Source organism: Dendropsophus ebraccatus, chromosome 6 (assembly GCF_027789765.1).
Source record: "Dendropsophus ebraccatus isolate aDenEbr1 chromosome 6, aDenEbr1.pat, whole genome shotgun sequence".
In the NCBI taxonomy this organism is placed as follows: Eukaryota; Metazoa; Chordata; class Amphibia; order Anura; family Hylidae; genus Dendropsophus; species Dendropsophus ebraccatus.
In genome coordinates this window covers 103,915,975-103,942,998 of record NC_091459.1, presented here as the reverse complement: position 1 = coordinate 103,942,998, position 27,024 = coordinate 103,915,975, and the positions used below count along the sequence as shown (strand labels likewise).

Below are 27,024 nucleotides of genomic sequence, written 5' to 3'. Positions count from 1 at the left end.
CAGTAGAGTCCTTTTCTCATTGCTCGAGCACAGGATAATAAGTGGGAAAGTTAAAGGGGAACTCCAGGTAGAGGTTAAAAAAAAAAAATGAAACTTCTGCAGAAGCATATAGCATTACTTACCTATCTATCCCAGTTTTGAAACTACCAAAATCCATTTGTTGTGGCGGGGGAGGGGGGGGTCTGTTTTGTGTTTCTGCACTTCCTGGTTTATCAGTTATACACAGAACTACAGGTTCCAGAATGCAATGCTTTCCCTCAGCTGTTCATCACAGTCCCCCACCCTGTCCATTCCCCGCCCCAAATCTGTTGCAGAACATCTAGGCTGTGTTCACACATTGCAGTTTCACTGTGTTACTGAATTATTTGCAGTAATTTATCATTTCATTGTTGTCCCACCCACACAGCACACTGTTACTGCCTATAACACCACACAGCACGCTGTATTCTCTACCTGTAACACCACACAGCACGCTGTATTCTCTACCTGTAACACCACACAGCAGGCTGTATTCTCTACCTGTAACACCACACAGCACTCTGTATTCTCTACCTGTAACACCACACAGCACGCTGTATTCTCTACCTGTAACACCACACAGCATGCTGTATTCTCTACCTGTAACGCTGATATTGGAATAAAGTAAATAACTTTTTGAACTTTTTTCCTTTTCATTTCCACGCACATATTATGGTCAAGCATCTTTTATCTTTGAAGTTGAGCCCCACAATAAGGCTCTGATCCTCTCTGCCGTTTAGCATCATTTACTTGTGTTACTGCATCATTTTTGTAAATACGCTGCAGTACTGCAATGACACTCCAACATGTGTGAACACAGCCCTAATTTCACTGCACACTTCTGCACAATCAGCGAAATCAGTGCAACACCTGCTTCTGGCCGGTCAGAGATGGTGAATCACTCAAGGGATCGGGGGATCCAGCCAAGCCTCCTGTGACATCACGCCCTTCCCCCTGTCTGCATCATCAGCCTGATCTCAGCAAACACACACAATGTGAGACAGAGGCATGGAATATTTGTCTCCTAAGGGGGGATAGCAGTGGGAGCAGGACACAACGTGAATTGGCACAGGGGCCATTTTTTTTTTCCACTTCCTGGATTTCCATCAGCTACCAGTGTGGCAGAACCGTACAGATACGGTAATACATTAATTATATAGACATCTATATAACTTTTAATGTACTTTTACTAGAAAACAAGTTTTCCTTATCCGGAGTTCCCCTTTAATAGAACATATAAGAGATGTAAGTTTTGGTGAAAATATGACTTTAATAAATGCAGGTTATTGTACAACTCTTATTTACACTTTCTTCTAGATAGAATTCTGCAGTACGGTTACTAAATCTCCACCATTTGGTGTTGGGCATGTAATATTGGATTACTGCAGACAGCTGGCAGCTGTGTATTTGTTTAAAAACAGATTGAACCTGACTGTAATATTATAGGTGCCCCTTCATTTTTTTTAAGATCTGCTATAGCCAGCAGCTCAGTGTTCCATTGTTTTCCTCCTATGTGTGAATCCATCCTTTGTAGCTATCCATCAGCCACTGCTGTGTATCGGACCGTGGAGTCCACTCCAGCTGGGCTGTGAATTATAGTCATACAGGTAGCATTGTCAGGAGACGATTCTTCAGCCCATAGTGTGCACGACTTATACGTGTGTTTCTTTGAATGAAATTCATTGGTGGGGTTACCACAGTGAATGTGGCACTGACTAGTCTTCTTGAAGACATCCAACAAGATGCAGTTTCTCTACATAAATCAGGTTTATATTGTAGGAAAAATATCCATTGACCCTACAATGTGTTAGCAACGGCTTCATCGATTCCCTCTGTTTCTATGATGGTGTCCTTTATCCATGAGATGTAATTCGATACTCTTGTATACACCCCATATTTACCTTCTTGGGCACACTCTTCTCCCCAGCTCACTACACCGACCAGGTACCAGGTGTTACGATATAACACGGCAAAAGGACCCCCGCTATCTCCTTTACAAGAGTCTTTAGCTTCGATATTGTATCCGGCACAGAACATATTCCCTGTGAGCACAAATTCTGTAGAAGCCATACAAGTGTCCTGGCTTACAATAGGTAATCGAACCTTTAGTAGGAAGCGACTTCCTCGTCCTTTATATCGTGTTGCTCCCCAACCACTTACTTGCCCTATCTCACCCTCTTGGGTTAATAGACGTCCAAGCCCAGGACTCGGCAGACAGATTGGTCGTGTGTAGTCACTAAAGATGGCTGGGCTACGTAGGTACAAAAGGGCAATGTCGTGATCATAATGTTCCCCCAAATAGTATGGATAGGAGAAAACTTTCAGTACTGCAATCTTCTGCTCATCCTGATCCCGCTGGTATTTGTCATAATCCCCTGGAAAGAAGATGGAAGTATTACATATTTATAACAGGCCTTAAAGGACAACTCCGGCCAAAACATATTTTTTATTATGTTATTACTTATGGAAAGTTAGACAAATTCCTAATGTACATTAATTATGGGAAATGCACATATACTGCTATTTCCCTTAATTTAGTAGATCAGGGAGTCTTCAAATTCTCTTAAAAACCGTGATGTCACGAATCAGGTGTAATTCCTATAGACTGTCCAGCAGGGGGCGCACTATATATAGAAGTCTATGGTACTGTATTGTTTTTATTGATGTCTATGTAAAAAGTATTATGTACAGTATGTTTTATTGATTGAATACATTTATGGAATACTTTGGGGAGCAAGTGTCCTTGCTCCCCAAAGTATTCCATAAATGTATTTAATCAATACATTTGGAGGGCACCGAGCAGGGAGGGAGAGAGATGCCTGTGCATCTACTACCTCCCCCCTCCCTCCCTGCTTGGTGCTGGACACACACATACACTGTACTACTCCTCCCATCATCTGCTCATAGTATGAGCAGATGATTGGGGAGTAGTACCAGGGCCATCCCAATCACCAAACACCCTGCCCCCCCCCCCCCCCGCTGCCACATATACACTGTACTACTACTCCCATCATCTGCTCATAGTATGACCAGATGATGGGGGAGTAGTACCAGGGCTATCCCCATCACCTGCACATCCCTGCCAATGCCGCCGCTGATGCACTTCATTTTACATGCCCTGGCGGGGACTGCAGTGCTCACCGCCACCCTCGTTTCCTGATGTCACCCGAGCTGCCGGGGGTGACATCAGGGAATGAGTCGGCAGGAGGCTGGGGCGGCGGAGAGCTCTGCAGTCCCCAGCAGGGCATGTGAACTGAAGTGCATCGGCGGCGGCAGGGATGTGTATGTATGTGTCCCACAGCACCAAGAAGGGAGGGAGGGGGGAGGTAGTTAGATGCACAGGCACCTCTCTCTCTCCCTGTTCAGTGCCCTCCAAATGTATTGATTGAATACATTTATGGAATACTTTGGGGAGCAAGGACATTTGCTCCCCAAAGTATTCCATAAATGTATTCAATCAATAAAACATACTGTACATTATATTACATTACAATACTTTTTGCATAGACATCCATAGAAACAATACATTACCATAGACTTATATATATATATATATATAGTGCGCCCCCCTGCTGGACACTCCATAGGAATTACAACTGATTTGTGACGTCACAGTTTTTTTGAGAATTTTAAGCCTTTCTGATCTACTAAATTAAGGGAAATAGCAGTATATGTGCATTTCCCATAATTAATGTACATTAGGAATTTGTCTAACTTTCCATAAGGAATAACATATTAAAAAATACTTTTGGCCAAACTTCTCCTTTAACGTGCAACTCAATAAATACATATCTGATGGCTCCTACTTTTGACCATTCGTGTTATTCTAGAGAGTAGCATAGTGTTTGCCAGACACCTGAAACACATTGCACTGCTACTCTGTTAGGTATTATTCTGGGCCGGACTGGGACTGAAAATCAGCCCTGGCATTTCAAAGCACACAGGCCCATGTGGTGAAAAGGTTATGAGAAGATGTTAATGAAGTATGGCTATATATTGTAAAGTCAGGCGTGTCTGAAATTTGTGATAATCACCCATCACCCTTTCCCTGCTACTTGGCACATACCGAACACATACACTGCATATACTATACAAACACATCATGCACATGCACTTTACATACATACACAGCAGGCACACTGCATGCAATATACATACACACTGTGCAAACTCTATACAAACACTGCATACACTATACACATACACTGCAAGCACTATACACATACACTGCATACACTATACAAACACTGCAAGCACTATACACATACACTGCATACACTATACAAACACTGCATGAAGTTAACAATGGGAGGGAAAGAGCAGCATATCAGAAGGAGGCAAGTTTGCTAAATGAATGTATTTGCAAAAATAGCTTGATGAGTCCTACAAGTTTAGCACTGTTAGTTGAGATGAGAATACCCCTTTAACCCTACTATGTCTGATAATTGGCTGACAGGTCTATTGTGGTGAATAGGATATTCCTGTGGCCTTCCTGCCTTCTCCCTCCCTTGTTTTAAAAGGGAGCAAGTCTGACAACAGGTCTAAACGCACAATGCATTATATACAATTCTTACATTAAAACAAGTGTGGGCATAGAGGCTAAATAAAGTAAAGCATAAGATACAGGTCAAGAGACCTCCGCATGTGGATGTGACAACTCACCAATAGTAACATGATGTGGGTCAATGCCTTCAAAGCAGTGGGCGGCAGATACTACCCAGCGCTGGCTTATCAGGCTCCCACCGCAGAAGTCTACTCCTCTAGAAGTGCGAATATTCACCTTAAACAGGCAGCAAGAATAGAGACAGCTTAAATACAGATCTGCAAACTAGAGACATTGGGTGAGATTTATCAAACTGGTGTAAAGTGAAACTGGCTCAGTTGCCCCTAGCAACCAATCAGATTCCACTTTTCTTTCCTTAGGGTACAAACCCACTTGCCGGGTTTGCAGCGAGTCTCCTTGCTGCCATTTTGTCTGCAGCCCGCCCCATTAACCCCCTAGCCGCCGGACATTATACATTACCGGGTCCCCGTTCCTGCTTGCTTCGGGGCTCCCGGTGTCTTCACGGCCCGCCCGGCCAATTAGTGCGATGCGGCGGGGCAGCACACTGATTGGCCGGGCGGAACGTGCCGAGAGCCGCCGAAGCAAGCAGGAGCGCGGACCTGGTAATGTATATCCTGCCCGCCCCCCCTGCAGCCCCGATCGCCCCCGGCCGCATGATCGCCCCCCGCACCCCCCGGCCGCATGATCGCCCCCCGCACCCCCGGCCGTACGATCGCCCCCCGCAGCCCCCGGCCGCACGATCGCCCCCCGCAGCCCCCGGCCGCACGATCGCCCCCCGCAGCCCCCGGCCGCACGATCGCCCCCCCGCAGCCCCCGGCCGCACGATCGCCCCCCCGCTGCCCCCGGCCGCACGATCGCCCCCCCCCCCCCGCAGCCCGTGCGGCCGGGGGGCGATCATGCGGCTGGGGACTGGGGGGGGCGATCGGGGCTGCAGGGGGGCGATCATGCGGAACGTGCCGAGAGCCGCCGAAGCAAGCAGGAGCGCGGACCTGGTAATGTATATCCTGCCCGCCCCCCCTGCAGCCCCGATCGCCCCCGGCCGCACGATCGCCCCCCGCAGCCCCCGGCCGCACGATCGCCCCCCGCAGCCCCCGGCCGCACGATCGCCCCCCCGCTGCCCCCGACCGCACGATCGCCCCCCCCCCCGCAGCCCGTGCGGCCGGGGGGCGATCATGCGGCTGGGGACTGGGGGGGGGGCGATCGGGGCTGCAGGGGGGCGATCATGCGGAACGTGCCGAGAGCCGCCGAAGCAAGCAGGAGCGCGGACCTGGTAATGTATATCCTGCCCGCCCCCCCTGCAGCCCCGATCGCCCCCGGCCGCATGATCGCCCCCCGCACCCTCCGGCCGCATGATCGCCCCCCGCACCCCCGGCCGTACGATCGCCCCCCGCAGCCCCCGGACGCACGATCGCACGACAGAATATACATTACCAGGTCCCCACTCCTGCTTGCTTTGGCGGCTCCGTGGCGGGCCGTGAAGACACCGGGAGCCCGAAGCAAGCAGGAACGGGGACCCGGTAATGTATAATGTCCGGCGGCTAGGGGGTTAATGGGGCGGGCTGCAGACAAAATCGCAGCAGGGATGTACATCCCTGCTGCGAGTTTTTCTGCTAATGAAAGTATAGGGCCGGGATCTGCAGCGAGTCTCGCTGCAAAAACGCAGCAAGGAGACTCGCTGCAGATCCGGCAAGTGGGTTTGTAGCCTTAGGGTATAGACCCACAGCTTATACGCAGCGTATTTAGATCTAAATAACTGAACACAGCATCAAATCTGCTGCAGATCTGCTGCGTATACGGTGTGTGGGTTTGTACCCTTACAGAGTCTTTGAAAAATGAAAAGGTGGAATCTGATTGGTTGCTAGGGGCAACTGAGCCAGTTTCACTTTACACCAGTTTGATAAATCTAAAGTGTAATTCATCATATACAGAATACCATAACATCATATAACATATATACCATTTCCTAGCCACCGGGAGTCAAATGCCGAGCATTCAGGGTTTTGTGAACCCGAACTTACTGTAAGGGTGCCTTCACACCTACCGGATCCCTAGCGGATCTTACTTCTGCGGATTCGAAGAGAGTACTGCTGCGGATCCAGTACCATTCACCCCTATGATAGCACATATTCGCAGCGGGATTAACATCCCGCTGTGAATATGTGCTTTAACCCCTCGCTGTCCGCAGCCCCGCCGCCGCATTAGCTCATCCTCGGCCGCATCCCCCCATCCCCCACCGCATCCCCTCATCCCCGGTCGCATCCTGCAGCCCGCCGTCGAGAGCATAAAGTACCTGCTCGGCAGCGCGGCTGCAGTGAGGCTCCCGGCTCCGGTCCCGCTCATTAGCGGGACCGGAGCCGGGAGCCTCACTGCAGCCGAGCCACTCCGCCCACTATGCATATTCATATATGCATAGTAGTGGGTCTTGTAACATCACCTGTGGATTGGGCTGTGTTACAAGCGCTGTATCCCCAGCCCAGTGTGCCTGTAATCTCACCTCCAAGGATCTGTGCTGCCGCAGAGGGGTCTGTTATCTGAGGCCTCGAATCCCGACCGGACATGGAAATGTCTACTGTTGCCATGGCGAGCGCAGGAGGCGCGTGGACGCTAGACTGAGAAGTTACCGGTAACATGTCAAAAGTTTTGATCACTCGTGGTCTCGCTGATCAGCAGAACGAGAGGGGAGAAGTGGACAGCGCTCTTCACTTTCTGGCCCGCAATGATCTTTGCCGTTTCTCCCCACTTCTGCTGTGTGTCTTAGCACTGTGGTGTGGGTCTTAGCACTAAGACCCTGACTGATCAAAAATTTTTGCACGTCTCCTTGATATACCAAAACATTTTTTTTCTTTTTTTATAGGGACAGCGACCATTTAATAACTAAATTTAATCATTAGTTTTAGGCTGCATAACACGGCTGTTATTGCAAAGACGGTAAACAACGCCATTGTTTTAGACTGAAAACAATGGCTGTTGTTTTGAGTTTAAAATAACGGCCATTGAAAATCGTTGTGTAAACATATCTTCAGTCTGTATTACATCTGTGCCAAAAAAGATGTTAATGGAAACGTCCACATACCTGCCAGGGGCATTGTCCCAGCTCGCAGCGCATCCCACCAACGATCCGATCATTCTCTGATATGTCCTCACTCTGCAGAACTCTCCACAAGAAGTCATCATTCCCATCCTCGCCTCTCATAGTAACGTTCTTACTGTCTATTCCAGTGACATTATGAGAAGTGTCATTTCCCCCATCTGCCTCTGATGTTTGCAGCCACTCCGCCTCAGTTCTGGGCTGTATTTCTGTATTATTATGTGAACTGTATGCAGGGGTAATAGCTGCTGTGGAATTGGAGGATGAATTCTCTGGATCTGGCAGATCAGAAATGGAGCGACCAATAGGTTCTTCCAGATCTACCAATGAGCGTGGTGAAATGGTTGTGAGTCCACATGGGAACCGAGCTGAAGGGGAAAGAGAAACATGGATTAGTGCCAATAGATTTGTGTAACTACTAGCTGAATGTATGAGACACCTTTACGGTCCTATTAGATAAAGTGATTTTTCGTTTTCTCCAATTAACGATAAATGATTGCAAACTAATGCTTTTGGGAACGACCTTTTAATCGTTCACCATAATGGTGCGTTCACTGAATTCACTGAATTCAGGCCGCAGAAAACTGACATGTCAGTTTTTTCCGGCGCCGCATGGGATCCCGGCCGGAGTGCATACAATGTGTGTACGCTCCGGCCGGGATGCCATTGAAAATAAGGCTATGTTACACACCGCAAAACTACGGCCGTAGTTCTGCGGCGAGAACTACGGCCATAGTTTTACGTAATGTGAACATAGCCTAATACATAGTTATGTTAGTTACGATCTCATACCATAGAACACAAACTATTTGAATTATGAACGAACGAAGTGTACATACACTGAAAGATAAGTAAACAATTATAAATGATTATATGGTCAGCTCAAAAGATGCGATCAACGACATATGAACGAGTTTTCGTTTGATCGTTGCCTGCATAAACACAGGAAGATTATCACTTAAATGCGAATGATATAATGATTTTTCACGCAATAATCTTTCTGTGTAATAGGGCCCTTACAATATCTCTTTTTCTGGCCCCACCTTGGATATAAAATATGGGAATTGCATTAAAAATTATTTTGCGCAATGAGAATATTTGACTGTTCACAACAAAGGCACAATGAAAAAGATTGCTCAACGAAGATGTACTAATAGAAATATGACAGCTGCATAAACATCAACAGCTCCATAAACAGCTCCATAAACAGCTCCATAAACCTGCCATTCTTGCTAAGGTGCTGTACAGCCATATGATCCCTTCCATTCCATCCAAAGAAAAGATGGAGATTACCAGATTTGGCGCATTTCTTTCCATCCTCCTCTAGGGTGTACCCCTGTGCACAGGAACAGGTTACACTAAGTGCCCGCGCTGTATCTGTGCAGTACTGCCAGCATCCTCCATTGTTATACCAGCATTCATACCGCACTGCAGGTAAAGGAATATACAGTTATTTGTAGTAGTATCAGTAATGCATTAGGTAGATTCTATTCATCCTGTTTTAAGCATTCAGTTAATATATAATTTCTCTTAACATTTACTAAACACTTAAAGCCACTCTGTACCTACAATCTGACCCCCCAAAACCGCTTGGACCTTCGGATAGCTGCTTTTAATCCAAGTCCGTTCGGCAGGTGATTCAGTTATTGTCCTAAAAAAATACTTTTAAACTTGCAGCCCTGTGTCAAATTGGCTTGGCCTAGAGTACCCATGTCCTAGGATTGCAACACCCCTCTGTCCCTTCTCCCCGCCCTCTTCACCACCTAGAGTACCCATGTCCTAGGATTGCAACACCCCTCTGTCCCTCCTCCCCACCCTCTTCACCATAAGGAATGCCCCTGGAACAATTTGTCCTATTCATCACCTGTGTGAACACTGCACATCGTTAAGGCACATGTGCAGTGTTCAGACAGCTGATGAATAGGAGAAATCATGCCCGGGGGCATTCGTAGTGATGAGGAGGGACGGAGGGGCAGTGAAATCCTAGGGCATACACACTCTACACCATGCCAATTTCACAGGGCTGCAAGTTTAAAAGTTGTTTTTAGGACAATAACTGCATCACCTGCCGAACGGACCGCAGGACAGATCTTGGATTAAAAGCAGCTATCCGAAGGTACAAGTGGTTTGGGGGGTCAGATTGTGGGTACAGAGTCGCTTTAACTAAAGTATGATGTTTACATGGATGTTTGGCCCACATGAACTAATAGATACATCGGTGGAAACATTATTCCTAACCAAACATATTATTCTGCCTATAAATTGTGTCTCTTCAATTGCAGCAGCCTATTGGCAGTTTTGGTCAGAGCTGGGAATATAAAGGGAAAACATATACTTGTACTTCAGAACAAATCCACTCCTGGCTTTGGCTTAAAAACTGCAGTGGCACCAGCCTACTGGCTTGTGCAGGTCAGTACAAAGTGTTAGTAACTGTGCTCAATGTATATACTGACAGCAGCTCACTGTTAGAGCTAAAATCAGACTCCCCTTCACCAGGCTGGGCAGCCCTGCTCTGTTTTGTTTCAGTCCACAAAATGGCTGACTTGGAGGAGCATGTGACCATGCCCTGTCCCCTGTGTCCTCCATAGACATATACAGGCTCAGTGGTGGACACTGGGGGGCGGGGCCTGGTCACATGCTCCTCCATGTAAGCAATCTTATGGACCAAAACACCACAGAGCAGGGCAGAACAGCCTGGCGGAGGGATGTCTGACATTAGCTCTATGAGGTACACAGGGAGCTGCTGTCAGTATATACAGTGAGTACACCTACTAATACTGTACACTGAGCAATTTTACTATAAAGTGGCCAACCCCTTTAAGAGAATATGGGAGATGCTTTGACATTCCTAGTTGCAGATTGAATTACTGTGCGGCCCCTGCATATACAGTGTATATATTATATTGTAGTGAATTAATCTGAGTTTATCCTCATCCCGCCCCAACAGTTTACTCACCATTTTCGCAGTGCCTTCCAGTGTTGCGTGGTGGACATAGACATGTGTAAGTATAGTGATACTGCTGGCAGATTCCCCCATTGAGACACGGGTTTTCTTTACATGGGCTGAGGTCTAGGAAAAAATATTCAATAAGAGTGAATAGTAACATAGTACATTTAATAAAACATATGCACATAATGTACAGTAAGTCAAATGACTCCTATATAACTTTAAAGATAAACTATTGGCAAACAAACCTGTCCCTGTAGCCCCCTTTCTCATTGCGTGGCCCCACAGTGGTTTTCATTCTAGGTCCTTTCGTTTTTGAGTAATTTAATAATTTGGTGCACTAGGGGCATTTCTCAGCCCCCCAGTGCACCGTTTGGCCCGCCGTCACCTACAGCCACACCTACTTATGCACATATTCAAGTGAGCATAAGCAGGCCAGTTTTTGACACCTACGAGCAGGACCAGCAGCCTGTCTCTGTACCGATGCTATTACTACACAAGTGCGTTAAAGACCGACTGGCCTGCTTATACAGTACTTACTTGAATAGGCATAAGAAGGTGTGACTGTAGGAGTCGGCAGGCCAAATGGTGCACTGGGGGGGGGGGATGAGGAATGCCCCCAGTGCACCAAATGAGCTCTTTTACATACTTCCTTCAGATTAAATTAATCAAAAATGGCAGGACCTACAAAGAAAACTTTGAATAGAAAGAAGGGTGCTACAGGGACATATAGGGATAAACCTACTGACAGCAGCTCCCTGTGTACCCCATAGAGCTAAAAATCAAACTCTCCCCTTCAGGCTGTGCTGCCCTACTATGTGGTGAGTCTGTCCACAACATGGCTGACATGGAAGAGCATGTGACCATGCCCTTAATAACAAAATATCACAGTATACAGTATGTTTCTAGGCTATGTGTCATAAGATATAGTAGGTGACAGCAACTTGGGACATATTATTATCTGAACCACTGGTTGAAGAAGCAGAAGCAAATAATAAAATAAAAAAGGTTGAGAAGCGAATATTGTACTCACCTTTATAGTGATACCAAAACTCTGTCTACAAAAGTAAAATAGAAGTAGAAAGGTATCAGTAAAACAAGCATAACTCACATGGATGCACATGCAGTATTCTAGCTACAAATCTGTATAATTTTCTGATACCAATTGATTTTACCCCCTAATTTATTCTCGGAGTTGCTAATAATGTCCACATTGTGGTTGCAGTTTTAACCAAAAACTTTTTACATGTTGTAGAAACACAAGTAAATCTAGCATCCAGTAGCATCCAAGATGTAGTAATCCCCACTGATCCCTGGAATGAGACAGAAGAAATATGCAATAAACTATTTAAGCTTAGCTTGTTGACAAAAGCTGATTGGACTACCCCCTCTCTAATGGACTACCCCCTCTCTAATGGACTGCCCCCTCTCCCACGCAAACTTTAACTGAACTTTGATTACTATAGGACTTGTTGATGATCTAGGATCGGTACAACGAAACCATAGGAGGACCAAAATTTTTTTAATGCTAAAATGCACTCCGTACATTCATATACTGTACCAGTATATATATTATTTTGTATATCTCTGGAGCTGCACAGAAAATAACAAACAGCCTATACACGTTCCCGCTGGGTTTTCCTGTCACGTCTTTGGATCCGCTGCTGAATGCTGTGGCAGCTACTTCCGAGTGACAGCTGCTCTGTCAGTAACTGACTGAAGCAGTACACCACCACCGCCGGTGATTGACTAAGCAGGCTTTCACTGCAGCCAAAATGTTACGCGAGAGACCCAAGGACGTGACAGGAGGACCCCTGGGAGTATGGTAGGTGAGTATGGACTGCCTATTATTTTCTGTATAAAGAAAAGACAGACAGGGGCGCTCCCTGGTGCAATATTGTGGGGGTTCTTTTAGTGGAAACAGTGGGGAGGTGAAGGATATCCAACTGACCTGAATGGGTTGTGCTAGATTATAGGCACAACTCTACACAACACTTCTACTAATGTGTCAACGCAGCTCCTCCGGGGACACCATTGTGGGTGCAGTAGTGCAAGCTAAAATTTCCAAGAGAAGATCCTGGCAGGGATCAATGGACCAATATACCCCCTTGAGGCTGAGTGCAGATGACTTTGATTCCAATAATCGCATAGATGGTATCGCAGTAGTGATGTCACAATGTAGTCCGATTTACAGAAACTTCAGATTTTTATTACATTACTCTGATTTCATGCTTGAGAAAGGCCTAACAGCACATGGGGGCCGAAACGTGTCGCATCATATGTAATAAAAATCTGAAGTTTCTGTAAATCGAAATACATTGTGACATCACTACCGTGATACCATCTATGCGATTATTGGAATCAAAGTCATCTGTGCTCAGCCTCAAGGGGGTATATTGGTCCATTGATCCCTGCCAGGATCTTCTCTTGGGTATTATTTTCTGTGCAAGTCCAGCAATATATATAAAAAAAAATATGTAAATGCCCAGAGTACCCCTTTAACTTCCATTCAATAGAAATGCGGGTGTTATATTGTATTGTATTTAGTATTGTATTAGGTTTAGGATTAAAATGTGCCTACATTATGGCTCTCCTCTTACTGATAATTATTCTGCCTTTTGTGCTGCCAATTCTCACTGTTCCTCACTTTTGGTTTAGTTCCCGGATGGAGAACCCTTGGCCCTCCAGCTGTTGCAAAACTACAATTCCCATCATGCCTGGACAGCCAAAGCTTTAGCTTGGTTTGTAATCCATCTAAGCTTGCTGTACTAGGTGATAACTCTACATGGATTAACTCAAGACATTATTATTATTATTATAATAATTATTATTATTATTATTATTATTATTATTAGTAGTAGTAGTAGTAGTATTATTAGTATTATTATTAGTATTAGTAGAATTAGTAGTATTAGTATTAGTAGTATTAGTATTATCATCATTATTATTAGTAGTATTATTGCTACTACTATTTGAAATACCTTACCGTTTTTTCAGGAGACTTGAAAATTTCTCTCGCCTCCTCCCTAGAACATGTCTCCTCGTAGCATTCTCGTTCTAAATTCCCAGGAAGTATTTCCTCCAGAAAACTATTAGCCCTTTTCCGTAGGACATGATGAGCTTTCTCTCTCCCAATAAAAACTAAAGAATGCAAGAATACACATTGATGTGCATGTGATACTAGAAGCAATTGGGAATTTTTGTAATGTTGCCAAATAATAGGGGGCTCAAGCTAAGGATAAAAATAACTAATTTCAAGAAAAAACGTGGTAAAGCATCAGTACCTGGATGATACTATTAAGAGGACATCTTAAAGGCAACTACACAATCTGAGGTTTGGGGGGAAAGATCAGAAGCTACATGGGAAAATATAAGTTTACTGAAAGTAGTAGATGCATGGAACAAACTTGCAGCAGTGGTGGTTGGTAAATCCACAATAACTGAATGTAAACCTGCCTGGGATAAACATATATCCATCCTACGATAATAAGAAGGGAAATACTAAAAGGGCAGACTAGATGGACCTGGCGATCTTTTTCTGCCACCAGTCTTCAATTTTTCAAACTGTTCAGTGAAACCTTGGATTACAAGTAACTTGGTTTGAGAGTGTTTTGCAAGACAAGCTAACAATTCTCCATCCTGATACTGTACTGAGCAGAAAGCCTTCTTATTATAACCCACTGCTGCCTGATTAACTGCCAGTGATCGGATGCCTTCTGGGTCTTCTTTGGTGCCCATCCACGTAACCGCTGCTTCCCTAAGACCCCTGAATTAAACCCATCACTGACAGTCGCTCCAGGCAGCCAACACTAGTACCAGCACCAGATGCAGTCTTCTTTATTTATAAAGAACACCGTACCTCCCTTATTTTTGGAATGGAATGAATCATCTGTATTTCAATTATTTCTTATGGGAAAATTTGCTTTGACATATGTGTGGTATCCCACCACGGGTGTTACTAGTCTAAACACCCCTTGCAAAAGCCTGTAACTCAAAGTACAGTGGTAATAAAGTCATTTATTTTTACCATCATTTAGTTTTACCACTATATATCATATATTATGTATATTCATGTATGTATTCTGCACAGCTGTAGTGAACTAAGGGTTAATGTTGTGCTCAGGATCTGCACCACCAATGAGAACTGCTTTTCTCTTCCACCTATCGCTATCCTTCTTTCTCTTTGCACTCTCTTCTCCACCACTCACAGGAGCTGTTACACACCCTGTAGGAAGTTGTCACATGGGGAGAGGAAGTGTAGACCCACACTAAGTCAGCCTTAGCCAAGTTTCTGTAGAGAGAGGATGCAAGATAAGACAATCCCTGCTGTAGTCCAGCTGGGCCCTGGCTCTGCCAGGGCCCCTACCTAGTGTAGTCTGAAGGCACAGAGACTTTCCTTCTTGAAGCAAAACTTCTACCTCTAATGCAGTGGTAAACACCTAAAGACAGGACAAGTCAGAGATCACCCCAACCCACGCGAAGAACATCTCTAAATGTGCAGGACACTATCCTACAGCAGAGGAACTGATCTGGATAGAGCAAAGCAGCCAGGAGCCTACGTACTCTATCTTGCAGCGCAGGTGAAACTAGATAACTTTGGACACCTTGCTCAATTCAGATAACAAGGTCTGGGGCTTGTGTCACCCTAGGAGGATGGGTCACCCGACACTGTAGGGCAACAGGTGGTTACAGAGACAAAGGTCGAAACACGAGCACAAGTATTCTTCTTATTCAAGTACTGTCAAGTATCCTTCTTCTCCTTCTAAATTTCAGGCAGAGCACAGTACTAAATTGGGTTGGGACTCTCAAGACAAACTTCTATTACTACTCTGAACTTTCACAGCCTACTCTTCTCTACTCAATTCACTCTATTCTTCTCTGCATACAACCAAGTCAGCACTGCTACTCTATGTTCACTACCTCTACAGTTCTCGGTGCAGATTTGGTCCAGTCAAGTTCAAGTCCAAGGGACCCAACACAACCTGGCAAGTCACCGACCATTGGGGAAAGGGTATAGCCAGCCTCAAAAACTAAAAGCAGGTGTGATCAGATTCAGCACTGGCGTTGCAACAATCTACTATCTGGCTGAGCTATATTCCACCGACCATCCACCATAGGGCTATGTTCACACTGAGTGGAACTACGTCCGGGAAGTGCACGACGGAAATGCTGCACCTACGGCCATGAGTTTCAATGCGGACGCGAACGTACATCTGATATCTTCCAAAGTAAACTTGATTTTGATATAAAATATATTCTGAGTGGTTTCTCGGGCTGGGCGCTATATTTTAAGTAAACGACCTGTGTCAGCCTGCTTGAAATCATGCTAGGAAGCCACATTAAACAACGGCCGTATGTTCACGGCTAGCACTTACGGTCGGAAGTGCGATCGGACATACGACCGGACATACGACCTGTGTTCACATTTTTATGGCACATTTATTAAATATTCTGGCTTCATAAAACTAATGGAAGGGTATTATCTGTATTTATAGCATATGTTTTCCAGATCAATATAATATGGTGATCCCAATTATTATTCTCCTACACTGGCTTTTATGACATCTTGAATTCTTTTAGACATGCACTGTACTGATGACGAACAATATTTTACATCAAGCTGGTCCAAAGCTTTTTCAAGCAATGACAGATCAGCCTTGTAGTATGGAGTCTTGTCATTAACCAGTCTTTTTAATTCACTCAATGCATTTTCAGATTGAAATTGACTGTTAAGAATGTAATTGGGATTTTTTTATGAAGCCAGAATTAAATGGACATCCATTTTGTGACAGTCAGGAAGTAACAAAAAAAATGCTGAGTGACTCTCATCTTAGGAGGCATTCACACATTCCATGAATATGGTCCATGCAGGATGCAAGATGTGCTATGGACCGAAATTACAGAACTCCCGGCATTATGATTTATTATGATGCCAGGAGCTCCAAATCCGTTTAAATCTTTGAGCTACTGGTGTCAGTACAGTAGCACAAAGCTTTAAACTGATTTGAAGTTCCTGGTCTTATAATGATTGATGATGCCAGGAGCTTCACGTTCCATTCTGCAGCACATTGTATATACAGACCGCACATGGAAAGTGTGAATGCCCACTAAGTTTGGTGATATTTGGTGTGTATGTATATATATATATATATATATATATTGTAGGGATCTTCCCGGGGGATGGTGTGTTAGGACACAGTTCAGGCAGCAAACTTGGACTTAAAAACAGCTTTGGTGTTTATTTGTAGCATAAACGGTCCAGCAACATAAATACAGCAACACCGTGCAGTGAGAATAAACAAAACAAAAAGTCCTGCCCGTCTGGGCGCTTACTAATACAACAGGTTACCTCTCTGTCACTTCACTTGGCAGGTAATATTGCAGGGTGTGCATAAGCCCCAGCTCCCAGCGAACACACCATACAGGCTGTTCACTCCTGTCTGAGAGAGAGAGACCTGTACACTGAGCACACCTTTTGCCTTCTCAGGCTGATTGGGATCAGAGCTCACCTGATCCCAAAACCCACACTGGATCGAGGGGGAGGGAATGGCAAGTCCCACTACCAAAACCTACCTGCCATTCCATGTAAGTCCAGGCCCGGCAATAATAAATAATAGCTCAGCAGCATAACACTGCTGAGCACAGATGCCTCCTGGACTCACCATCTCACACTATGTATCAACCTGGGTGAGATGTACATCCCCTCGAGCACTTTTCCCGTGACATGTCCACATATCCCCCGCCTCTTCTTCAGACCGGAGGGCTGAGCATTTTGTCCCCACAGACAGTGTACCCTAGATAGGGCGTCAGCATTTGCCTGTAATTTCCCTGGCCGGTGTTCCACCATGAAATTAAAGTTTTGGAGGGAAAGAAACCACCTAGTCACCCTTGCATTTTTCTCCTTGTTTAATTTCATCCATGTTAGGGGGGCATGGTCTGTCACTAACTTAAACCTCCTGCCTAGTAAGTAGTACTTCAGGGATTCTAGGGCCCACTTCACTGCCAGACATTCTCGCTCAACTATGGCGTAGTTTTTCTCGGCCGGGGATAGTTTCCTGCTTAAGTACATCACCGGGTGCTCCTCGCCATTCACGACCTGTGAGAGGACGGCACCTAACCCTGTGTTAGAGGCATCTGTCTGTACTAGAAACTCTCGCCTAAAGTCAGGGGTAACTAGCACAGGCTGTTGGCACAAGGCAGACTTAAGGCTTTTAAAAGCTTTCTCAGCCTCTGGAGTCCATGTCACCATTGCGGACTTCGCACCCTTTGTCAGGTCAGTTAGTGGGGCTGCAACTGAAGCAAAATTCGGCACAAACCTCCGGTAATAGCCGGTAATACCCAGGAAAGCTCTGACCTGTTTCTTTGTGAGGGGTTGAGGCCAATTCTGTATTGCCTCAATTTTATTTAGTTGTGGTTTCACTAACCCCCTCCCAATAATGTAGCCCAAGTATTTGGCCTCCTCTAAGGCTAGTGCACACTTCTCTGCATTGATGGTTAACCCCGCATCACTTATGGCATCTAACACCGCCTGGACCTTACAGAGGTGACTTTCCCAATCCGGACTAAAAATGACCACATCATCGAGGTAGGCAGCGGAGTAATCACGATGTGGTCGCAGAATCAAGTCCATCAACCTCTGAAAAGTGGCAGGGGCTCCATGTAACCCGAATGGCATCACTACGTATTGGAAGAGCCCATCAGGGGTGGAGAATGCAGTCTTCTCTCTAGCCTTAGGAGTGAGTGGGATCTGCCAGTAGCCCTTAGTGAGATCGAGGGTAGTTATGTACCTGGCATTACCCATCCTTTCTATCAACTCATCTACCCTGGGCATGGGGTAGGCATCGAACTTGGAGATCTCATTTAACTTTCTAAAGTCATTACAGAACCTCCAAGTTCCATTGGGCTTTGGGATTAACACAATCGGGCTGGACCACTCGCTCTGGGACACCTCAATGACTCCTAGGTCAAGCATACGTTTTACCTCGGATGATACCGCCTCCCTCCGTGCTTCTGGTATCCTATAGGGCTTCAGGTTTACTCTGCTTCTAGGCTCAGTTTCAATATGATGACTAATGAGATGCGTACGCCCTGGTAGGTCAGAAAACTTGTCTTTATTTCTCTGCAGGAACTCCTTAGCTTCCTGCTTCTGGGATACTGATAGGGTGTCACCAATCCTGACCGGAGGGATTGGTGGTGACAGATGACCAACAGGCTTTGTCGCCACCAAGGATTCCCTGTCTTTCCAGGGCTTGATCAAGTTTATGTGATAAACTTGGAAAGGCTTCCTTCTACCTGGTTGGTGTACCTTGTAGTTGACCTCACTGATCTTCTCTACAATTTCATAGGGACCCTGCCACTTGGCTAAGAATTTGCTTTCTACCGTGGGAACAAGTATGAGTACCCGGTCACCTGGGCTAAAGGTCCTGATTCTTGCAGAACGATTGTAAATTCTGCTTTGGCCCTCTTGCGCCCTCTGGAGGTGTTCCCTTACTAGGGGCATTACAGTGGCTATACGGTCCTGCATTTGTGCTACATGCTCTATAACACTCTTGTATGGGGTGGACTCACTTTCCCATGTCTCTTTCGCTATATCCAACAAACCCCTAGGGTGACGACCATAGACTAATTCGAAGGGAGAGAACCCTGTGGACGCTTGGGGTACTTCCCTAATAGAAAACATCAGGTAAGGTAGTAAGTGATCCCAATCACGACCATCCTTTTCCACCACTTTTTTTAACATATGTTTCAGGGTTTTATTAAACCTCTCCACTAACCCGTCTGTCTGTGGGTGATATACAGAGGTACGTAGGTGTGAGATTTTAAACAGTTTGCATAGCTCTTTCATTACCTTTGACACAAATGGGGTACCTTGGTCAGTCAAGATTTCCTTGGGGATCCCCACCCTGGAAAACATATAAAACAATTCCCGTGCAATTGTTTTAGAGGTAGTGTTTCTTAGGGGTACAGCCTCAGGATAGCGGGTCGCGTAGTCCAACACCACTAGAATGTACTGGTGTCCCCTAGCCGACTTTACAATGGGACCCACCAAGTCCATTGCGATCCGGTCAAAAGGTACCTCTATGATGGGGAGTGGGACCAAAGGACTGCGAAAATGCGACACTGGAGCGCTAAGCTGACATGTGGGGCACGACTCACAGTATTTTTTTATGTCAGCATAAATTGCAGGCCAATAAAACCTCTGGAGAACTCTCTCCTGTGTTTTATCTGTCCCCAAGTGGCCCCCAAGGACATGATTATGGGCCATGTCGAGTACCTGACGCCGGTACGACTTAGGCACCAGAAGCTGTTCCACCACCTCCTCATTAATCTTAGTGACTCTATAGAAGAGATCATTAGTCATAGAAAAATGTGGAAATCTTTTCTCAGCTTCTGGTTCCTGAGGTACCCCATTCATAACAGTGACCTGCTCTCTCGCATTTTTGAGAGTGGGGTCCTGTAATTGTGCAGTACCAAAATTATCCCTAGACACCTCTAAGTCTGGAACATTTTGCGCAGTGGGAGGAGCCTCTTCCTCACCAGCCAGGACCTGCAAAGGAAAAGCATCATTTTCATCCTGTACATTTTTATCATTTACCGTGGGTAATGCAATAGACTTAGGGGTCTCCTCACTCCTTTCAGGGGATTGTTGTTTTCCCCATAGAGCCCAGAATAAAGGAAAATCACGCCCCAATATCACATTATGCATAAGATTTTTAACCACACCCACTTCATATTGTACAGCGCCTAGTTCAGTCCCGACATTAGCCCGTACTATAGGGTAAACCTTTGTATCACCATGTATGCATACCACACTCATATGTCTTGCTGGCACAAAGTCCCCAGTCACCAGGCTGGCATGCACCAGGGTGACAAGGCTTCCTGAGTCCAGCAACGCCTTAACAGGAAAGTCATTTACAGTAATGTTGCAGACTTGTGGTTCAGTCTCTAGTCCAGTGACTGCAACAAAAGACGGCTCCGCAAATAGCGACTGACGCCGGCTAGCGTCACACTCCATGGGCTCAGTGGTAAGAGGGCAATGGGCAGACATATGTCCTGTCTCATGGCATCTCCAGCACTGGATAGGGCCTGGTCTCCTTGGCAGGGAGTCCTTTTTAGGGCCACTTAGCCACCGGGGACCACCACCAGTCTTTTGCCCCTGAGACGCCTCCTGAGCGCTCTTCCCTCTATCAGCACCCCTCCACACTCCCCCAATAGATGGAAGTCTCTTACCAGCTGACGGCACAGGTCTGGCACTCCGGGGAGGTGACGGTGCTGCAGGAACATCACGGAGGTAGTCCTCGGTCGCCTGGAACCTCTCCACAAGGCTGACAAGTTCGTCGGCACTCTTAGGGTCGCCTTGTCCCACCAAGCGTTGCAGATCAGCAGGAAGTGCGCGGAGGTAGCGATCCATCACGACCCTCTCTAGGATCTGTGCAGGAGTAGAGGTGTCTGGCTCCAACCACTTTCTTGCCAAATGAATCAGGTCGTACATCTGGGACCTCGCTGACTTGTCCAGACTGTAGCTCCAGTTGCGGACTCTCCGGGCACGGACAGCAGCAGTAACTCCTAGTCGGGCGAGTATCTCTGCTCTTAGCCGAGGATAGTCCTTGACCTCTTGCTCACTGAGGTCATAGTAGGCCTTTTGAGGTTCGCCTGTTAAATAGGGAGCAATGACCTCTGCCCACTCAGGGGAGGGTAACTTTTCTCGCTCAGCCACACGCTCAAAGACAGTTAAATAGGCCTCAACATCGTCATCAGCAGTCATCTTTTGCAGCGCACGCTGCACAGCTCTTCTCACAGACAAAGTCTCTGGCGCGGCTGCTGCCACCAGCTGGGGATTAGCACCTGCAGAGGCCTCCTGCTTTGCTATCAGGTGCTCAATAAGTCTCTGTTGTTGAGCCATCGCTTGTTCGTGGCGCAGATTAGCGGCTGCCTGATCCTGTTTAGCGGCTGCCTGAGCCTGTTGTTGTGCGGCCAATGCCTGTTGTTGTGCGGCCAATGCTTGCTCATGGCGTAGGTTAGCGTCTGTCAGAGCCTGTTGTTGCTGCATATTAGCCTGCTGCTGTTGCAGACTCACTTGCATTAACTGCTTCATCATCTCCTCCATGTTGCTTGACTGTTTTTGGAGTGAAGCCGCAGCCTTCACCCAGGACATAAGCAGCTGTAGCCAAGTTGATGCACACCGTTGCCCCTAGCAACCGCTTTGCCCGCTCCGCAGCACCAATTGTAGGGATCTTCCCGGGGGATGGTGTGTTAGGACACAGTTCAGGCAGCAAACTTGGACTTAAAAACAGCTTTGGTGTTTATTTGTAGCATAAACGGTCCAGCAACATAAATACAGCAACACCGTGCAGTGAGAATAAACAAAACAAAAAGTCCTGCCCGTCTGGGCGCTTACTAATACAACAGGTTACCTCTCTGTCACTTCACTTGGCAGGTAATATTGCAGGGTGTGCATAAGCCCCAGCTCCCAGCGAACACACCATACAGGCTGTTCACTCCTGTCTGAGAGAGAGAGACCTGTACACTGAGCACACCTTTTGCCTTCTCAGGCTGATTGGGATCAGAGCTCACCTGATCCCAAAACCCACACTGGATCGAGGGGGAGGGAATGGCAAGTCCCACTACCAAAACCTACCTGCCATTCCATGTAAGTCCAGGCCCGGCAATAATAAATAATAGCTCAGCAGCATAACACTGCTGAGCACAGATGCCTCCTGGACTCACCATCTCACACTATGTATCAACCTGGGTGAGATGTACATCCCCTCGAGCACTTTTCCCGTGACATGTCCACAATATATATATATTAGGATTCTTTGGATGCTGTATGCACAGAAATATTCAAGAGAAGAATAAGAATACCTATGTGCTCTTTAAGTTTTATAGAACATGCTACAACCTCAATATGCCTCAGTGGTGCTCCACCGGTGTGGTGGACGTCCAGTGAGTTGCCAGATGGTGAAGTGTGACTCCACTACAGTGGTTGTTGGTCGGGGAAAAGCTCAGCCAGGTGTTATGTTGTCGTAAAGCCAGTGCCGTTGAGCAAACAGGTATGCCTGAACACCTACTTTTATTTTAGTGAGGCTGGCTATACCCTTTTCCCTGTGGTCAGTCACTTGCCGGGCTGTTTGGGGGTCCCTTTGGCGTTTATCACGGTGGTCCGGAGTGGAGTTGTGACCCCCCGGACTATCGGTACCGCCACCCACAGAAAAGGGAGATGACGTAAGAAAGATGCAATGGCTGGGTAGGTGCTTGGAGAATAACCACTGAATCTAGTTAAAATAACTTCTTCTTTACTTTTAGAAACACTTGATACAGTGATAACAATAAACTTTAGACTTTAGTGACAGGATCTGTTCTGAAAGCTTAAAGAGTAGTGCAGCCATGCTGGCTGGGTTGCATGCTGAGAGGTAGAAGAGGTTCGGAGAAGTAGAGAGGAGAATGTCGACAGAGTCCCAACCCAATGTAGGAAAGTGCTCTGCCGAAACTTTAGAAGTAGAATAAGTAGAATACTTGAGAGTAGATAGAATACTTGTGCCCATGTTTTGACTCCTTGGTCTTTGCACAACCTGTTGCCCCCCAGTGTCGGATGACCCGTCCTAGAGGGTGACACAAGCCCCAGACCTTGTTACCTGGGTTAAGCAGAGTGGTTAGAGTTCTCTGATTACACCCGTGTGTACCTAGGCTTCTAGCAACTTTGCTCTATCTGGATCAGTTCCTCTTCAGGATACTGTCCTGCACATTTAGACTTGTTCAGGGCGTGGGCTGGGTTGATCCCTGACTTGTCCTCTCTGAGAGTACTTAGCACTGCATAGTGCATGGAAGTGCTGCTTTCAAGAAAAGTGTAGCCGTTCCCATCTGCTCTGCTCAACGTTCAGACTAAAACGCGACTTGTCCTCTAGCAGGGGACCTGGCATAAACCAGGGCCAAACTTGACTCCTGTAGGAACCATTCTGGCTTGCGTCCTCTCACTACAGGAACCAGACTAAGACTCACTAAGTGTGTGACTACACTTCCTCTCCCCATGTGACAACTTCCTACAGCATATGTAATATGTACTGTGAGTGGGTCAGAAGAGAGTGCAAGAGAAGAAAGGAGATAGGTAGAGAAGAGAAAGAGCTCTCATTGGTGCACAAATCACAGAAACAATAACCCTTTAGTTACCTACAGCTGTGCAATACCTAAAGTGACACTGTCACCCCCTATTTGCATTTTGACTGCTCTCCACAGGTGTAAAGGGTAAATGTTACAGCTTTCATTACTTATGTTATATCACACCTCCTGGTACTTGTTCTGGTAAAAAGTCATTTTTATCACCTGTGGATTTGTAAATGTGGGCGGTGCCTCGTGCTCTATGTGCCACATCGCTCCGCTCCTAGCGCCACTAAGCCCCGCCCCTCCGTGAGGTCATTGCCGCATAGGCATTGGCTGACCCTTCCAATGGCTTCTGAGAGGGCGGGACCTATGCGGTGATGTCACAAATGGGGCGGGGCTAAGTGGCGCTAGGGGCGTAGCGATGTGGCACATAGACCACGAGGCCCCGCCCACATATACCAATCCATAGGTGATAAAAACGACTTTTTACCAGAACAAGCACCATGAGGTGTGATATAAAATAAGTAATGAAAGCTGTAACATTTACCCTTTACACCTGTGGAGAGCAGTCAAAATGCAAATGGGGGTGACAGTGTCACTTTAAGCATACAATATACATACTAGCGACATCTAGTGGCAAAACCTAGGTACTACTTCATTACCACTACTACTTGAAGTACAGGTTTTTGCGAGGGGTGTAAAGACAAGAAATACCTGTGGTGGGATACCACTCCTCTGGGACCAGGATTGTGGAGCCAGTAAGGATAGGACAGGGGTGCAATGCAGATTAGAAAGTACGATTTATTTTATTATAAGCAAGCCAACCCTGAAACTTGTTTGAGATGTGATCTCAACAAGCAAATAAAGCATATACATAATGAAATAACAATTTACTGTACCTGATTGACAGGATGAGGTAGACAGCAGAAACAGTGTAATATACAGGAAATGTCTCATCATGTTGATTTGTCTGGACTGTAGAAAATGAAACCACATCAGCACTGAAATTCACAGATTTTTTTCCCCAACACATCACATTTTACAGAACTATACATTTTCAGTCAATAAAAACAAATATACTTCATAAATATAATTCATATATTGTAAAAGACAACAATTTCCAAACATGTATCTATAGCGTCCGTCCTTGCCCAGTATACCCCAAAATCATACTTTGATCCATTCCTGTGCTGTATGCTAATTGATGTCATTTAGTCATGTGGGCGCTTTCTTAGGGCCAAGTAGTCATGGTGCCGGGTTGGGTTTCTCTCTAATCACACCTCTATGGATGTGATTCACAGCCCTGTGTAACGGAAGCATCATCCATAGGTGGGCCTGGCATTGTGTAGCTCCTTCGACTTCTTTGTTCTGGCCGACATGCGCAGTACAGCAGCATCCTATCCCCACTGTGCATGCCCGAAATAGCCTTGGATTCTGCTTCAAAGAGCGTAACTTGATCAATTGTTTTGGCCATGCTGCAGCCAATACTCCAACACCCCAGGGTCAAAACAATCCATCCAGCGATGCTCTGTAAAGCAGAATCTGAGGCTATTTCAGACATGCGCAGTCCAGTGGGGATAGGATGCCGCTATACTGTACTGCTGATGTCCACCAGAACGAAGATGTCGGAGTGGCTACGCAATGCAAGGCCCACCTCTGAATGATGATTTTGTGACACAAAGCTGTGAATCACACCCATAGAGGTGCAATTACAGCGAAAACCAGCTACTTGGCCCGGAAGAAACACCTAAATGACTAGATGACATCAATTAGCATACAGCAATAAATTTAAATACGTTTTTGGGGTATACCGGGTATGGAGGGACACTATAGATATATTTTTGGAAAGTGGGTTAGTTGGTGTATTAGCATTAGAGATGAGCGAGTCTGGCCGAGGTTTGGGTTCATACGAACCCAAACCATTGGCATTTGAATACTGCTGTCTTCCCGTTCCATGGGGAAGGTGGGGACAGCCCGAGTCCCTTTTAAATTAACCTTTGCCCTAAATGTAGTGTTTTACTGCAGCTGCAACAAGACTGGGGATATATGCCAAGCCAGGAATCTCTCCAGAAGGAAAGACTACCCATCTGCATGGATATAAGAGAATTCACAAGAAACCTGTAGTGGGCATTCTTTGGTTTGGCTGTACAGTGCCCATGGGAGCACCAAAAACATTGCTTTTTCCACATGTACCACAGCAAGCCAATGGAGAGGCCATAGGATTTAATAGACCAAATATTGCCTTATTGTGACTACATTTGGTCTCTTTCATATTAGAGATATAAAACATGGTGCTGTATACTTTTGTAATGTACAATCACAGTGGGGGAGTTTTATCAAACTGGTGTAAAGTGAAACTGGCTCAATAGCTCTTAGCAACCAATCAGATTCCACCTTTAATTTTTCAAAGAATCTGTGAGGAATGAAAAGGTGAATCTGATTAGTTGCTAGGGGCAACTGAGACAATTCTCATTTACACCAGTTTAATAAATCTCCCTCAATGTATAACAGTGTAAAACAGACCAATCATACAGCTATGCCATAGGCACAATAATTTAATAGTGTTGTAATGTATATTCGCAATATACCAACACCCCCTCATTAAAATTTAGGCAAACTTACTTAACGTTAATGTTCCCCATCTACATGGATCCCCTTCTCCTCATGAGATAAACCAAAGGTTTATTAAATTAATATTTGTCCTCTTTATTGTCTATTAATATAAGATAGCACTACAGCATATAAAAAAATAAAAATGGTAAACTATACAAGTGATATTTCAATCAAATCAAAGACTTATTTCAAAACCACATCACATACCAAGTAAATCGAAAGCATTGTGTAATGTTGTCACGTTTCATCTTGCACAATACAAAAAGTACATTGTGAAATGTTTACCGATGGATTTAGTGTTTTCCATGTAGACACTCTCTGATTTGGTGACATAAAATGCCCTATATGTTATCTTGTCCATGATCGAATCCAGAATGCATATTCCTTGGGCCCAGAATGATTCAAGAAACAAATACACTGCGTCTGATATCATTACATGTCTTCAGTATATGAACCCAGCTTAGGGGATTGGCCTACAAGATCTTCCATTGCCTCCAATATGATACTAACCAATCAGCAAAACATAATTCTTCTCTTTGTAAGTCCTTCTCTTTGCTTACATTTGGGCCTCTATGTATATATTTGTGTTATGGTGGTACCTACCTTGGTGGGAGTGTGAGAACACTACGGATGGTCTTGAGGTAGGCTCTGTAGTGTGTAGACGTATGTGAATAGCGGGTATAACTGCGAGGTCGT

The 27,024-nt window shown here is 45.7% G+C and overlaps 1 protein-coding gene across 1 annotated transcript; it reads right to left on the bottom strand.

The window, feature by feature from the left end:
• Positions 1 to 1,268: 1,268 nt before the first annotated feature.
• Positions 1,269 to 27,024, bottom strand: LOC138795843 (coagulation factor IX-like). The gene is made up of 9 exons (XM_069975474.1): positions 26,932 to 27,024; positions 24,615 to 24,690; positions 13,604 to 13,758; positions 11,651 to 11,675; positions 10,627 to 10,740; positions 8,964 to 9,098; positions 7,656 to 8,038; positions 4,681 to 4,798; positions 1,269 to 2,393 (listed from the first exon to the last, which is right to left on the bottom strand). Exons 2-9 carry the CDS (start codon positions 24,673 to 24,675, stop codon positions 1,816 to 1,818), a joined length of 1,569 nt encoding a protein of 522 aa, XP_069831575.1. The 5' UTR covers positions 24,676 to 24,690; positions 26,932 to 27,024; the 3' UTR covers positions 1,269 to 1,815.

Bases quoted from the DNA above. Each gene is read 5' to 3' on its own strand.
- LOC138795843 (XM_069975474.1), bottom strand. From the start codon at position 24,675: ATGATGAGACATTTCCTGTATATTACACTGTTTCTGCTGTCTACCTCA. The intron at 8,039-8,963 runs GTAATCTCCATC...TTTCCCCTTCAG, and splicing joins AAAGAAATGCGCCAAATCTG to CTCGGTTCCCATGTGGACTC. The intron at 2,394-4,680 runs GTGAGTTGTCAC...TCTTCTTTCCAG, and splicing joins CCCACATCATGTTACTATTG to GGGATTATGACAAATACCAG.